Consider the following 14,705-nt stretch of genomic DNA (forward strand, 5'->3'; position numbering starts at 1 on the left):
TTCCAAACCCAGAAGGGATCGTATAGTACATGTTCTGCTCTACGCAGACAGAAACACACAGACATCGTGATATCAATGTCTTAGCCATCGTGGGCCTCCAAGTGGTGATGGGTGGAGAGGGGCTCTCGGCCGGCAGATAAGGCTTGATGCAACGCCCTTGTGCCGAGATGATGGCGGCTCTGCTTTTCTGGCCTGGACCGGGCTAGTCGGAGAAGCTGTCGACGAAACCAACCAATTCTGCAAAGCTTTGCTCGTCATGCCTCCTCACTCCTCATTGACATGGCTCCACAAAGACCGAGCAAAGCCGCTCGCCGTCGGCCACGGGAGAGGCGCCCACACCAAACAAGAGGCCACGCCGGGCTCCACCCCGGCAATGGCTGGGTCCTTGTCCTTCCCTTCGCCTCTGCTTCCCCCAGTCTTCTTCGTCCATCCCCCAAAAGTCCGGGCCGCCGGGCTCACGATGCTGGTTGGTCGTCCTCGTGATCGCTGTGGGACTGACCAGAACGTCCACCACGGCGCCGCAGGAACTCGACGTATCCGATCGGTCTCCCTCGGGCTAAGCCGACGAGGTCCTGGATGCCACCGTAGACGAGTCCAAACATGAGCCCGTACCTGGCGGTCCGGGCGGCCGTTGTGAATGACAAGCGATCTAGACGCGAGAGGCCGAACATCGGCGCTTGTTAGCTAAAAACTGGTTCCACCACCTTTGTCCACGTCGCAATATCTACCCGTCGCTTTCCATGCTCCACGGGGGGCGCAAGAGGCCTGCACGAGCTCGTGCCCCCATACCCAGATTCCCCATATGGGGTTCCTGTGAATAAGGCGCAATCCCGTTCGTCCACATTGCAAAAGTTCGGGAAGAAAAGAAAGACAAGGGCATCAAGGGATTGACCACTTACGCCAGAGAGAAAATGCGCCAGCCACGGTCAGGGTGGCTATCGTGGTGGAAAACATGTCGCTCGCCCCGCGATATCGATCAACCGTGCTCTCGAGGGACAGGGCCATCATGCTCCAGAGGCCCGTCTTGAGGCCCATGCGGAAGCCCTCGCGTATGCCGCCCTGCATGGCGTGGTAATTCTTGCTCTTGTGGTAGAAATACCACCCCGTCGTCGTGTCTGGCATCTTGTGGGCGTGCTCGGCCCGGAACCGCAGCTGCGCCATCTGCCCACCCTGCGTGGCCCCCAGGGAGAAGCCGACGAGGGCTGACGATATCGTTCCCAGCATCAGCCGCGTCGGCGTCGGCACGGAGAGGCGAGGGAAGGCATCCTGGGGGAAGGCTGACGGAGGTTCAAGATCAGATGGCAATGCTGCGGTAGAGGGAGCCCAGCCGGGCCGAGGAGACGCTGGAGTAGCCATGACAGGGTATATCTGGGTTTGAGGGTCGATCTCTGTCTCTGTCTCGCCCAATCTCGAGGCCGAGCTTGTTGCGAGGCTCGGTGTTTGAGGCTGCTGATTTTCGGGTGGGCCTTTGACTCTCTCTCAAGTCACGCGGGAAGAGGATGCGTGTGGCCGGAGCTGGCGATTCCGGCGGTATTTTCGCTAAGGACCCAGTAATGGCACACGAGGGGCTGAGTTTTGTAATAAATGCTGGTCGAGCTGGGAGGCCCCCATGTCGTTCTTCTCGTCGAGATGCAGAGTCGACGTTGCTCCAGCTCCATCGGATGGGAAGAGGCTCTTTTTGACAGTGTGTGTAGCGGGAGGCACGGTATTTTGCACGGTTTGGCTCTTGGCTGCAGGCGGTTCATGCTCAGGACGTTGCAATCACAAGTCAAAGAGGCCAATTACTTTGAGCTGGACAGTTATTGTTGGATTTCTTTCTTCCATCTCTCTTCTTCCAATACCTATGCACCCCCACCCAAAGCTCACGTCTCAACCAGAGCTGTCCTTGCAAGTGTCGCCATCAGCTGTCATGCCTTGCTGTCAAAGACCCTGGACGAGATGACGTAGCAGAGGCATGTGCTCTCCAGCAATTGACACGCAATCGATTACTCTTCACCCCTTAAAGGTCCAGGATTATGATATACAATCATGATCCTTGTTGAGGCTCTGTTGTCACTGTGCATCAGGCAGCACCACATCCATTGGAAGGACCCTCATCTACGCGTAGGCACGTGACCTCGCGCAAACAGTTCGCGACAAAGATGCCCCTCACCAGAACCAAGACGAAGCGGCGGCATCCTCCAGACCGACGTTACCAGCTTACTCCCTTCGCAGATCGACAAGATGGTGAGGATCCCTCGCTTATCCGATACTTTTGTCGATCTATTCCCGTGAAAGCTAACCCGTGATAGGAGCCTGAGGAGATCGGTGACGCCCACATCTCGGTGCGCTTCAAGCACGGCATCCATACCATCTACCTCTTTGTCGACTCCCTCGAGCCCTTCTCCAACGTCACCACCCAGCTCCTCGATGTCCTGACCGAGAGATACCCCAACGGACTGACCACGTCAATCGCGCCCCCGAAGACGACCTCCGTCACTGACGGGACAATACTCGCCTATGGCGCGCTCAAGAATGCCAACGATCCCACTGCGGGATGGAAGAAGCTCAAGATCGGGAACGGGGACACACCGACCAAGTTGGGGTTGAAAAACAATAGTCTGATTGCCTTTGCGGTGGTGGATGATGAAGACGAGGACCCCGTGTTTGAAGTCGAGTGGCCTAGAGAGGATGAGGAGCTGTATGAGCAGCAGTGAAACCACTGAGCATAGGGACAAGTCATCACCACCCACTTGCCGAAATAACCCATGGACCCCTCGGGATCGGTTTACGTTTGCGCCTAAAATCCATTGGTGATCCCACGTTCCGATTATCGAGATTGTCCCGGCAAGCGATGAGGGGGCGCAGTAGGTTCTCGGAGCGGCTATGATTGAGGGTAAGATAAAGCCTCTCAACCAGAGGAGTACCCCTCATGACTAGGATTCAATTGCGATCTCGAGTCATTTGTATCACAAGTTGGCGCATAGAGTCGCAAAAAGATCGGCTAGAGTATCTAGAGTACTTCAGCGTCGCAGTCAACACGCGGCGGTGTCGCATTCCAAAGACCAAACAAAGACCATTCCCATCTCCTCCAATCATCTGATCTTGGTATGAGTCGACCGACAAATAAAGGGCCTCCCCGTACTCCTTAGTCGCGCGCAAAAAAGGGGTTCTGGTCTGGACCATCTCGAGGTGGGACATCGTCTGACTAAGCCCAAAATAGTTTCACGTGTCGCCCGCCAGAACCCTTCCACGCCTGCTATTCTTGGCAGCATCTTGAAAACCACTTCACTCCTTTCTTGTTCTTGTCTGTCTTTGCGCCGTCGCATTCAACGCCTCGTTGCCTTTCAAAACCTTTTTCAACGTGGCTCTCGTATGACGTTGGCTACATGATTGTCGTGGCTTACCTCCGCCATGGCCTGCGCCTTGTGGTGCCGCTGGCGGTAGCAATCACCGTCTACCTGTATCTTTTCCCAGTCATCCAGGGATGCGCATTTCCTGTCGAGTCGAGAGACAGTAAGGAGGCGTTTGAGTTGACAAAGAAGTTTCACTGGCCTTCGAAACCTAGTTCTGACGACCGTGCGAAACTCGCCCCTTTCCGACTGCTTGCGCTGGGCGATCCTCAACTCGAGGGCGACACTTCGATCATCACAAACTACCTGGGCACCTTTCCTCACCTCAAGCAAATCTACAAGCATGTGACCTTCCAGACCAAGCACTGGTGCTTCCGAGAGCGAGTTCGAAAGACGTTGCACGATACGGTCGATTTTTACATGGAGGATATCCCCTACTTTGTCGAGTCGATGCGCAAGCGGTTCGATCTATGGGGCAATGACTTTTACCTGGCACACATCTACCGCCAGGTCAACTGGTGGTCCAATCCTACACACGTGAGCGTGCTGGGTGACCTCGTTGGAAGTCAGTGGATCGACGATGTCGAGTTTGAGAAGCGAGGTCGACGGTTCTGGAACCGGACATTCCGTGGCACCGAAAGGGTGCCTGACGACATCGCGCGTTACCCGAGCACCGATTACACACTGTCAGGGCTTTTGGATGGTAGTGAGGGGGAAAAGGTGTGGGCGAAGCGGATATTGAACGTGGCAGGGAACCATGACATTGGATACGCGGGAGACTTGACCGAGGAACGACTGGAGCGCTTCGAACGAGTTTTTGGAAAGGCAAACTACGAACTTCGTTTCGAGCTTCCCATTTTGGATCCCGAGAAGAGGGCTACCATGTGGCATGGAACCGATAACCCCAACTCGGACCGCATCCCGCCCGAACTTCGCATCATTGTGGTAAACGACATGAACTTGGACACTCCAGCCAAGTCAGCTCCCCTGCAGGATGCTACCTATGCCTTCATCAACGACGTCATTGGAACCGCAAGCTCTGTCGGCTACAAGGGACACTTTACCCTCATCCTCACTCATATTCCCCTCTACAAGCCGGCGGGTATCTGCGTGGACTCTCCTTTCTTCTCCTTCCACACCGCAGCAGACGGTGGAGGTCTCAAGGAGCAGAACCAGCTCAGCGCGGATGCCAGTAAAGGCTTCCTCGAGGGAATGTGGGGAATGAGCGGAAAGGAGAATGCTGCTGGTGGCGGATATGGTCGTGCGGGCTTGATGCTCAACGGTCATGACCACGCTGGCTGCGACACGTACCACTTCATCAACCAGACGAACGGCACTGATGCGTCAGAACGACAGTGGCAGACGGTCCGGTGGGAAGAGGCCCAGGAACAAAAGATCCCCGGCACCTCAGGCATCCCTGGACGACGTGAGATCACGGTGAGGAGCATGATGGGAGACTTTGGAGGCAATGCCGGTCTCCTGAGCCTCTGGTTCGACCAGGACACCTGGGAGTGGAAGTTCGAGTACGCCACGTGCCCCCTGGGTACCCAGCACTTCTGGTGGTTCGTCCACATCGTGGACGCCATTGTACTATTATGGATCGGGTTGTACGGAGTCCTTTCGGCGTTGGAAGCATGGGGTGTCGACGTAGACGGTCGGTTCTACAGCGGCCTGGCTCGAGTTAAGGCATGGGTGCTGCGGAGACTGCCAGGTGGTCGTGGATCTAAAGGCACGACAGTAAAAGCGGCATAGGTTTGGATATGGATAGAGTATATACCCTAATTCCTTGCTTAATATGACGCAAGCGTTCTTGTTTCAACGGTTCTGCCTCACGTTGTACTCTTATGGCACAGCTTCCCGTCACCAGTCGCTTGGGACTGAGACATATGTGTTGTCCCAAACTTCAAGTCCAATCGCAATCTTGGCCCTCTTTGAGAGATGTGTTGCGCCTTAGCTGGGTCAACTGACGCTGGATAGACTGACTGGTCATTGACGCGAGGCCTGTTTCTGGTGACGGGCAATGGTCGTTGTTCCTTGCTTGTTTCGACGACAACGGTGTTGTACGACAGGATCTGGGACGCGCGGCGATGTTGTACAACTCGATGGTCATTCGGACCTTGCATGGGAGTCGTGTTGGCCAGGGGCGTATTCAAGACTGAGGCTCAAGGGTGACAAGGGCGCATTCGACACTGACGCTTCAGAGTCTCCTGTCAGATGATGCAGGTTCGGCTCCCATTTGGGACGATCCTGCTCCTGTCAAGCATGTCACTGTCGCTGTCGTTTGCTCTTCTTATCATGGCCTTGTCCGCATCTCATCTCGGGTCTCATGATGCCTTCGGGCTGCCTTCGATGCGCTGGACGTCGTCTGGCTGTGCAACTTCCTCGCCACAATCCTTGCTCTTTGGTCCGCTCCGAGCGGCTGTTTGTCTCTATCACTCTGTAGAGTGTCGCTTGATCGTAGATGAGCTCGCAAAGAGAAGCCATTCACGTGCCCTTAGACGTTCACATCTCGGCGAGCTGTGACACCTCTCATCGTTGCCTAGCGACCACAGAGTGCTTCCTGATCCGGCAACCACAAACACATCCAGTGGACGTCTGTTTGCTACGACAGTTATTCACTGTCACTGCGAGATTGTGTGAGTGAAGAGCTGTCGCGGGAAGGAAACCGACCGAATGAGACGGTTTGTGTGAGAGCAACTGGCCAGGAATGGCAACTACATAAACCCAGAGCCGGACGACTGGATATCCAGTCACTGCGCAAAGGCATCGGACTCGACTGTGCTTTGACAAGAACAGCTACTTTGAGCGATCCAGCGGCAAAGACGATCTTTACCTTTCCCTTCAGCAGACTTCTACGACCATGTATTGTCTCCGCCACTTTGCAACACTTTTCCTTTTGACGGTTCTATCGCAAGCCGCTCCTCAGAATGATGACAGAAAGCTCCGACAAAGGGAGCCTAGAGATATCCCAAAGATGCCCAGACACTTTGGCGAAGATGTGGTGACACACCCAGCCGTCTTGGTGACGACGACGACCAACTACAAGACCATGCCAGCGGGCACTTACACGGAAACGATATCCGAAGGCGCGATTAGGGTGATTGTCGTTGTCGATGCTACCACGACAAGCAAGGCAGAATGTCCGGCAGAGTGTGATTGCTCCAGGATAAAGGACAAGGAAAGCGACGAGTAGGTGTTGAAGTCTCACATCATGCATCGCCTTGATGTCTCCCCCGCAATTGATACAGCCTACAACACCAGAATAAGTGGAGAGAATGTTTGGCTGACATTATCAGGTACTTTCAATGCATCACAAACCCCAACTGCCGCCCATGCAGAGAACCCGGCTTCACGTCGACATCCTCATCGCCCAGTCCCACGCCAACATGTCCCAGCTACTGCGACTGCTCCAAGATCAAGGACAAGGAGAGCGACGAGTAAGTCACCGTCATTTAGCGATGATTCACAGAGGGCTCACGAATGCAGGTACTTTCAGTGTATCACCAATCCAAACTGTCGTGCATGTAGAGTCGGAGGTCCACCAAACGTCATGTAGTCAAGAGATACGGTGCAAGATTGAGACTTTTAGTTTTAAAAGACGAATTGACGTTCTTGCTGGTTTGAATTCATGGTATTTGCACAGGCTGATTCGCTACCCGATGAATGAAGATTTCCTGGTCCTTGGAATGAACCGATATCCCGTCCCGTTTGACTCAAAGAAATATTCGCGTTGCGCGCTGAAAAATGGAAGCAAGGTAAGATGCTTGCGGGGGTTTCGGATCAATTAACAACAGCAGTCGAAGCACTCGAGACAGCATTCACACGTCTCTCCGCAGAGCCAACAGCAGCACAGGGTGGCGATGCTAGACCATGTCAGTATTATAAGCCATGATATGGAAGAGGATGTCTTACCAGCCGTATAGACAGCCGTGGCTCTTCTCCTCTTGCTGAGGGGGCGGGGCCTGCTGGTATTGCATCTGGTGTTTTGTTAGTGACCGGTCAGAAGGATCACATCACTCTGGCCGACGTACGGGCTGCGGGGGTGGGTAGCCCTGTCCAGGAGGAGGATAGCCCTGAGGCGGGGGATAGTAGCTAGTAAAAAAACGTCAGTAGCTGTATTTATCTAGTGCCGTATTGAGGCTATTCACCCTTGGTTCTGGTCGTATGGGGCTGACATGGTGAAACGGTTGACACGAAAGATGCGATGTTTTTTCAGGATCAGAGAGGGGGATATTGAGCAAAGAGGGCTAGATATACTCTCCCGTGCTGCTGCTTGTCTCGGCGTGACTTGGGTCAATGTACAGCGTGACAAACAAGGGGGTCTTCTGATGACCTGTACCCGTATCTTGGCTGTTGACCTTGGCGCAATCAACGACGACCCAGCAGGAGCGCCGACTTAACCGTGGCTTGGCATTGTTACACGTGAAGGGTTAACTTTACGCGAGAGACGCTGGGAGAGTGGCTGACGGGAATTAATCAACGGGCGTATCCCTCCCAGCCTCAGTCGAACGGGGCTTGTAAGGGACCTCTGGCAGGCCCGAGATCTCAGATCGGTTAATACGGCACCGCCAGAGTTATTGTTTACGGCCTCGCGAATAACAAGTGCCAAGAGCCGCCCTCTGTAATTACGGGCTCCAGCTTTTTTACGCTCGGCTGTGAAAGTCTTGGGAACCCCACCTGAAATGGGGAGGGTGCCCCTGGACGAGCGGCATGATTCGATGAGGACAAGTCTCGGCAGTGGACTGGTGATTGCGCGTCAGGATGGCTGAGTAACTTTGACACTGCATCAAGGGTCTCTGTTTGCTTGGCGGTGCTTCGGCCTCTCCAGATTGTGAGCAGCAGCGGCAGGGTCCTTGGCAGAAGGGGGCATTTGAGTTTGAATCCTCCCTTCGGGATCCAACGTCGGGCCTGCCGGGAGGTTAAACCCGCTTTTTTGAAAGGAAGCTCCGTCTTGGGAGTTTTCTTGGCGTGTTTATTTAACTTGGGCCCAATCGATAAGAAAGGGTAAACAGACGTGGTTGCATGAGAGGATATGCAGTCAGGATTACTGCGTGAGACGCTAACTCAAAGGACAACACATAAGCAATGCCATGGGTGTTGAAGGGGAAAAGTGTTTGTTCCTGAGAAGCACATGGTTCTCTCATGACCTCTTGAACCGTGCATCCTGGTTATCGGATAGCGCTTCCGTCGTGGCATGGATGTTGCAGAGCGGGTTTGCCCAGTTCAGCCCATTAGCGGCGCCATACTAATGATGCTTTGGCATCCATGCACATATAAAGACGGGCTCCCTCTGCAGATTGTTCGCAGTCAACTATACAAATTAGCCAAGTATCTGGGCAAATACTTGCTTGATGATACATCAGCTCACCTCCGCCCCGTCAACATCGAAGTATAGCCATCGGATAACCTGAGCCTAAGGGAATGACCATATGGCACACCTGCTTGCCTCTTTATGATACCACTTTGTCATTGAGAATGCCAAAGAGGATGGAGTAGCTGACTTCACCGTGTTGAACCGGTTCAAGGAGAAAACCAGTGTCCTCGACACCATCGACATGGCAGCCGAGTGCCTCGATCATATGGCGGCTGGTATTGACACAACTGGCTATTTTCTGTGCTTCTTGACTGAGACTACTCAACAGATCTATCCTCATTTCTTAGTATAGGTAGGTCGTGTAAATGAAAGCAAGCATAGAAAGGAAAGATGCTCCCGTTCTGGTAATGGTGATCTCCTGCACTGCTATTGCACAACCCAGGTACATGATGAAGTACTCAATCGATTTATTTTCTTCCCAAAAAAAAAAAAAAAAAAAAAAAAACCAACTAAAAAAACTCGCAGACTAGAGAAATAATCTAATTCAAATGGGAGGAGCTCTGCCTCTCCAACTCCATACCTAGGTATTGAGTGGACCCTGGGAACACCACGCATGCCGAGGCATACCCTAGACAGTAAAGTGTGGTTGGTGGCTTGCAGAGTCAGCCTCGCATCAGGCTGTGCCTTTCAACCTCGCCACGCTGCGAGTTAAACCCCTCATTAATTCAGCTCCTCCATCCTCATTCTAATGTCGCAGGTTCCATCGATCCATCACGATGGAGGGCCTCGGGGCGGCTGCTAGCGTCATCGCCGTCGTCGACATGTCGGCCAAAGTCGCGTCCCTGTGTACCGACTATTTCAAGGCTGTCAAGAATGCTAGATCCGACATCGAGTGCCTTCAGAGTGAACTCGCCAGCCTCACTATCGTCCTCCGCGGTGCAGAGAGGCTTGTGAAAGGCCCTGATGGCAACAAGCTTCAGACGACGGAAGAGCTGGAAGCCGCGCTTGCTGAGGCTTCAGTTCAACTCCAACGGCTGATCGATGAGCTGGAGCGTAAGCATGGAAGGACCCGAAAGGTCATGAGCCGCTTTGGGATTCGTGCCTTGAAGTGGCCGTTTGAAAGCTCCGAGGTTGACGGCATCATCCAGAGTCTCGATAGGAATCAGGATACTATCTCGGCGGCCTTGATGGTTGATAACACAGCGCTTAACATTGAAACTCAGTACGTATACTTTTCTCGATTGACAGTCGTCTGGTTCTATGAAACTACACCTTCACCCTTGTCATCTACATACTTACATAGGCCTTAGCTCCAATGTCCAACGTCTCAGCTCTGGTGTCCAACATATCAGTCGCACTCTTGACATGTCCAGGATTCCCGTGGCTAAAGGTGCGGCTTTTGATTCCCAGACAAACGAGCATGATCCCAAGTGCCTTCCAAATACTCGCGTCGAGCTTCGGCAAACCATCACCGCGTGGGCAGAGGACCCCCACAGTGACACCATATTCTGGCTCAATGGCATGGCAGGGACAGGCAAGTCCACCATTTCGCGGACTATTGCCCACTCATTTTCTCAGAAACATATGCTCGGCGCGAGTTTCTTCTTCAAGAGGGGTGAGCGAGATCGGGGCAATGCGTCTCGTCTGTTCACAACTATTGCTGCTCAGCTGATCACCCGACTACCTGAGAGTGGACCATTGGCCATCAAAGCGATTGAAGATGAGCCGGATCTCCCAAACAAGTTCATTCAAGAGCAGTTTGAAAAACTCATCCTGGGTCCGCTGCAAGAGTTGGATAGCGATGTCTCTGACTCAAGAGTCCTCGTTCTTGTCATCGATGCACTCGACGAGTGTGACCGGGATAGCGATGTCCGACTCATCATCAACATCTTGACACGCCTCAAATCTCTGAACCGGATCAAATTGAAAGCTTTTGTGACAAGTCGACCTGAGCTACCGATCCGTCTTGGCTTCAACAATATCCGAGGCGAATACAGGGATCTCATCCTCCACATGATCCCGAAACCAGTCATTGAACACGATATATCTGAATTCCTTCATTATCAACTTGAGCAGGCCAGGCTTGAATACAATTGTCAATCGGATCCCAACAGCCAACTAGGGCCCGAATGGCCGGGTACACAAGTCACTGACACCCTCATCCAAATGGCTATTCCGCTCTTCATTTTCGCCGCCACTATTTGTCGATTCATCCAAGACCCCTTGTACGACCCTGTAACTCAACTTGAAAAGGTTCTCAAGTACAAATCTTCAGCTCAGGATTCAGAGATGAAGAAACTTGACACCACATATCGCCCAACTCTTGATCAACTGCTCCTGGATCGAACCGGACGAGCTAGAGACAAGCTCTTGAAGGACTTTAAAGATGTAATAGGTGCCATAGTTCTCCTGACCGAGCCTCTTTCTGTTTCAACCCTTTCTCGTCTTGTTGGTATTCCTGAGCGTGCTATCAATGGCATTCTCAGACCCCTGCATTCCGTTCTAAGCGTCCCGGCGTCTCCCCAAGAACCAGTTAGAATGTTGCATTTATCTTTTCGTGATTTTCTCGTCGACAAGGAGATGCGTGGAACCAATCCTTTTTGGATCGACGAGCAAGAAACGCACGAGAGACTTGCAACCAGATGCCTGGATTTGTTGTGCTCTGGAAAGCACCTGAAGCAAGATATCTGTGATTTGGGCTGGCCGGGAACTCGACGGGAAGATGTTGACAAAGAGGACATCAACTTGAGGCTTCCAGGTGAAGTTCGGTACGCATGCCTTTACTGGACTCATCATCTGGAGGGAAGCTGTTTAAAGATCTCGGACTCCAACCGAGCCTTCAGCTTCCTGAAGGATTGCTTCCTGTTCTGGCTTGAGGCGCTCGCTCTTCTGGGAGAGGCTCACAAATGTAGCTCTATGCTAGTTGCTCTACAGTCCCTCGTCGACGTGAGTCATTTCTGTTTCCTTAGCTTTCAATCATTGACCTGGGTCCCTTAGCCAAACCATGGGGCGGAAATATCCAGCTTCCTACGAGATGCTGCCCGGTTTATCGCCAGATCAGACACGATCATCGATGACTATCCACTCCAGATATATGCCTCGGGCCTCGTATTCGCGCCAAGTGAGAGCATCGTCAGAACAGCTTTCCAGAATTACATACCCGGATGGATAACACAGCTGCCTCAAGTTCCAAAGAGCTGGGGTGCGAGCATACGTGTGATTGAAACCTCTTTGGAAAAGAACAGTGCGATATGCTTCTTGTCGGACAACAGGAGCCTCCAGACGGTTCACACAGATGGGGTTGTTCAACTCTGGGATACCACGGCAGGGGAACAGATTGACAGCCTCGAAACCGATGGAGGATATAACATGCTCTTCTCTTCGGACGGAGAATGCTCACTGTCGACAAACAGAGATCGAACTATCCTGTTTTGGGGCTCTCTGACGGGGAGCCTGCAATACCGACCGATGGAATTCATAGAAAGTCTTGCCTTATCCCTAGATGGAAAGCTGGCTGCATGTGCCACACTCCACGGCTTAGTACGTGTCCTTGATTATCAAGATGGCAAAATGCGACAGCGATTCTATGGGGAAAAGGGAACGAAAGCTCGAATTGCTTTGTCTCCGGACGGCCAACTGCTTGCTATCACCCGGAGTCGCATGATGCAGCTATGGGATCTTGATTTGGGCAAAGAGATTGAGCAGCTCCTGGATATAGATGATCATCAGGTTTGTTTCTCACCGGATAGCAAACTGGTTGCCGTTACCTGTTGGAATAAGGTTGTGGTGTACCGTGCTAGGAGTTGTGGAGTGTTCAAAGAACTTCGGGGCCACACTACTTCGGTCACGGTGATCGCGTTTGCGCCAGATGGTCAGCATATCACATCAGCTTCAGATGATGGAACGATCTGTCTCTGGCACCTCGCCACTGGCAAAGAGATACATCGATTCGAGCATCCATGCAGAATCATCTGCAGCATGCACTTCTCCCCTGATGGCTGCTTACTCGCAGCATCATCAGAAAGCATGATCCTGCTCTGGGACCCAACCGTCAAGCATGATGCAGATCATTCGGTAGAGTATCGTGGCTCTATCAATCACCTTGCCCTCTCGCGAGACAGAAAGCAGGCCGCTTCGGCCGTCGGAAACTGCATTGAGATTTGGGATCTCGATACTGCACAAAACATCAAGCCACTTGGCGTCGTACGCCAAGGCATGATCCTTGGAGTGTATTTCTCTCAGGTGCAAGAAAACCTCGTGTGGTCAGTTACTGACTTCGGTATTATCAAATGCCATAATTCCATCTCAGGAGAGGAAGTTTATGTGAAGGAACTCGACAACAAGGAAGGGTTGTTTGCGAATAGCGTGGTATTCTCTCCCAATGGCAACAGCGTTGCCTTGCTGTACCCGGGCAGAGTCAAGATTTGTGGCCTCCTGACAAGGAAGATGCAGCACACGATGACGTCCAAGGGATTCGTCTCCGAACGCACTTTCTTCTCCTCAGACAGCAAAACATTCGTATCGGCCACAAGGAACGGCGAGCTGATCATCCTGGACTTGGCATCTGGGCGCATCAAACAGGTGGAAGCTGGCCAGATCTTTGATTCAGCTGCTGTGTCTTCGCTTCATGGTTCGATCCTGGCCGTGCCATCGCTCGAACTACCGGAGGTGAAGTTCTGGAACATTAACACTGGAGCTTGCCTGGGTACCACACGAGTCAATGAACCCCTTCAATACGTGGAGTTCGACGCGGCTGGCTCCCGCCTCATCACAGAGCAGGGGCACATCGAGGTTCCGCCACTACACCATTATGACCCCGACGAGCCAGCGCCTCATCGAGACTTTGAAGGATATGGGCTAGCAAGAAATCTTGCATGGGTTACATGGAAGGGGAGGCCTTTTATCTGGTTGCCACCCAGCTACCGACCTCCGCCTCCATCTCCTAATCGCAAAACATCAGTATTCATGGGATCGACAATCATTCTGGGAATTACTTTAGGATATATATCTATTCTCAAATTTGTCGAGACACCGCCATGGGCAACTTGAGGGAAACATGGCTCGCAGAGCTGTTCAGGGTAGTTCAATAGAGTCTACGGAGATAATGAGAAATCGATGCTCAACCCTGTGCTAATTTTGATCTCATGTGCAGCCCGTGGCGTAACACTAGTGTTTTGGAGGCTGACCCTACAGAGTAAGCTTGTACGTAATAAGGCTGGGGCTCCGTCCTGGCTTGTCGAGCGCCTCACGAGAATGGAAATAAAAGGGGAATGTCGATGGAAGCCGAAACGGTCGCCGAGCTGACAGCCAAGAAGTTTATTCAGGCTTGGTCTCAGGGGTTTTGTCGGTAGATGTTGGTGGCTATATCTGGATGTATTGTTGACATGTCAGCCTCAATTCAGGGGAAATGTGTATTTATTGCTTCTTGACATGATTCAGCCGTCATAAGAAATGAAGAGGGCGTTGATGCCGTTCGGCAACTGCACTCAGAACGGAACGTGGCGGTCGCGAGATGGAACAACAGAATGTCTCCGTGAGTCCGTGAGTCGTGGCCACGTCGGCGAGGGCGTTAGCTCCGGAGTCAGGACCATTTTGGCCCAAGAAGGACAAGCATGGCGTTAAGACGAAAGACCCCCTCATGTCAGGCGATCTAAACGATAGTCGTTGGAACCAGGCCATCAACTCTGCAACGTGTATTCGCCAGCTTCACGATCTTCCTCAGGAGTGACCGACTTTTTCGCAGCCGAACCCACGCCCTATGGAGTTTCTAAACTGACGAGGTTGGGTCCGTGGCGCTCTGGGGCTGGCTGACGACCCGGAGCCTGCTGCATTTAAGCATGTCTAGAAACGAATAGTTGGTGGGCCAAATGGACCCAGGGATAAACGAAACGTTAGAACCAACAGCTTTTCCCCCAAAAAGGTAGAGCCAACAGCTCGGTTCGACCAATATGCGAAAAGCCCACAGCCTGATCAGAAGCCTACAACCTGGCCTGACCCAAAATGCAAAAAGCCAACAATATGGGGTCTGACCAATACATGATCCAACAGCCTGGTTTTCC

At 52.5% G+C, this 14,705-nt stretch overlaps 5 protein-coding genes across 5 annotated transcripts; 4 read left to right on the forward strand and 1 right to left on the reverse strand.

The window, feature by feature from the left end:
* Positions 1 to 455: 455 nt before the first annotated feature.
* Positions 456 to 1,356, reverse strand: MRS44_014162 (uncharacterized protein; the record flags this gene model as incomplete). The annotated part of the gene is made up of 2 exons (XM_065618297.1): positions 456 to 649; positions 900 to 1,356. 2 exons carry the CDS (start codon positions 1,354 to 1,356, stop codon positions 456 to 458), a joined length of 651 nt encoding a protein of 216 aa, XP_065474369.1.
* Positions 1,357 to 2,223: 867 nt separating this feature from the next.
* On the forward strand, positions 2,224 to 2,696 carry MRS44_014163 (uncharacterized protein; the record flags this gene model as incomplete). Its single annotated transcript, XM_046268554.2, has 2 exons — positions 2,224 to 2,226; positions 2,292 to 2,696. 2 exons carry the CDS (start codon positions 2,224 to 2,226, stop codon positions 2,694 to 2,696), a joined length of 408 nt encoding a protein of 135 aa, XP_046124185.1.
* A 672-nt stretch (positions 2,697 to 3,368) lies between these two features.
* MRS44_014164 (uncharacterized protein) lies at positions 3,369 to 5,084 on the forward strand (the record flags this gene model as incomplete). The annotated part of the gene is made up of 1 exon (XM_046268555.2): positions 3,369 to 5,084. One exon carries the CDS (start codon positions 3,369 to 3,371, stop codon positions 5,082 to 5,084), a length of 1,716 nt encoding a protein of 571 aa, XP_046124186.1.
* Positions 5,085 to 5,661: 577 nt separating this feature from the next.
* On the forward strand, positions 5,662 to 6,773 carry MRS44_014165 (uncharacterized protein; the record flags this gene model as incomplete). Its single annotated transcript, XM_046279168.2, has 3 exons — positions 5,662 to 5,736; positions 6,061 to 6,521; positions 6,629 to 6,773. The coding sequence occupies 3 exons, from the start codon at positions 5,662 to 5,664 to the stop codon at positions 6,771 to 6,773; spliced, it is 681 nt and encodes a 226-aa protein (XP_046124187.2).
* A 2,649-nt stretch (positions 6,774 to 9,422) lies between these two features.
* Positions 9,423 to 13,695, forward strand: MRS44_014166 (uncharacterized protein; the record flags this gene model as incomplete). Its single annotated transcript, XM_046277958.2, has 3 exons — positions 9,423 to 9,868; positions 9,957 to 11,592; positions 11,644 to 13,695. The coding sequence occupies 3 exons, from the start codon at positions 9,423 to 9,425 to the stop codon at positions 13,693 to 13,695; spliced, it is 4,134 nt and encodes a 1,377-aa protein (XP_046124189.2).
* Between the last annotated feature and the right edge of the window lie 1,010 nt (positions 13,696 to 14,705).

This window comes from Fusarium solani (assembly GCF_023522795.1).
Source record: "Fusarium solani strain SB1 chromosome Unknown bctg00000010, whole genome shotgun sequence".
Taxonomy (NCBI): domain Eukaryota; kingdom Fungi; phylum Ascomycota; class Sordariomycetes; order Hypocreales; family Nectriaceae; genus Fusarium; species Fusarium solani.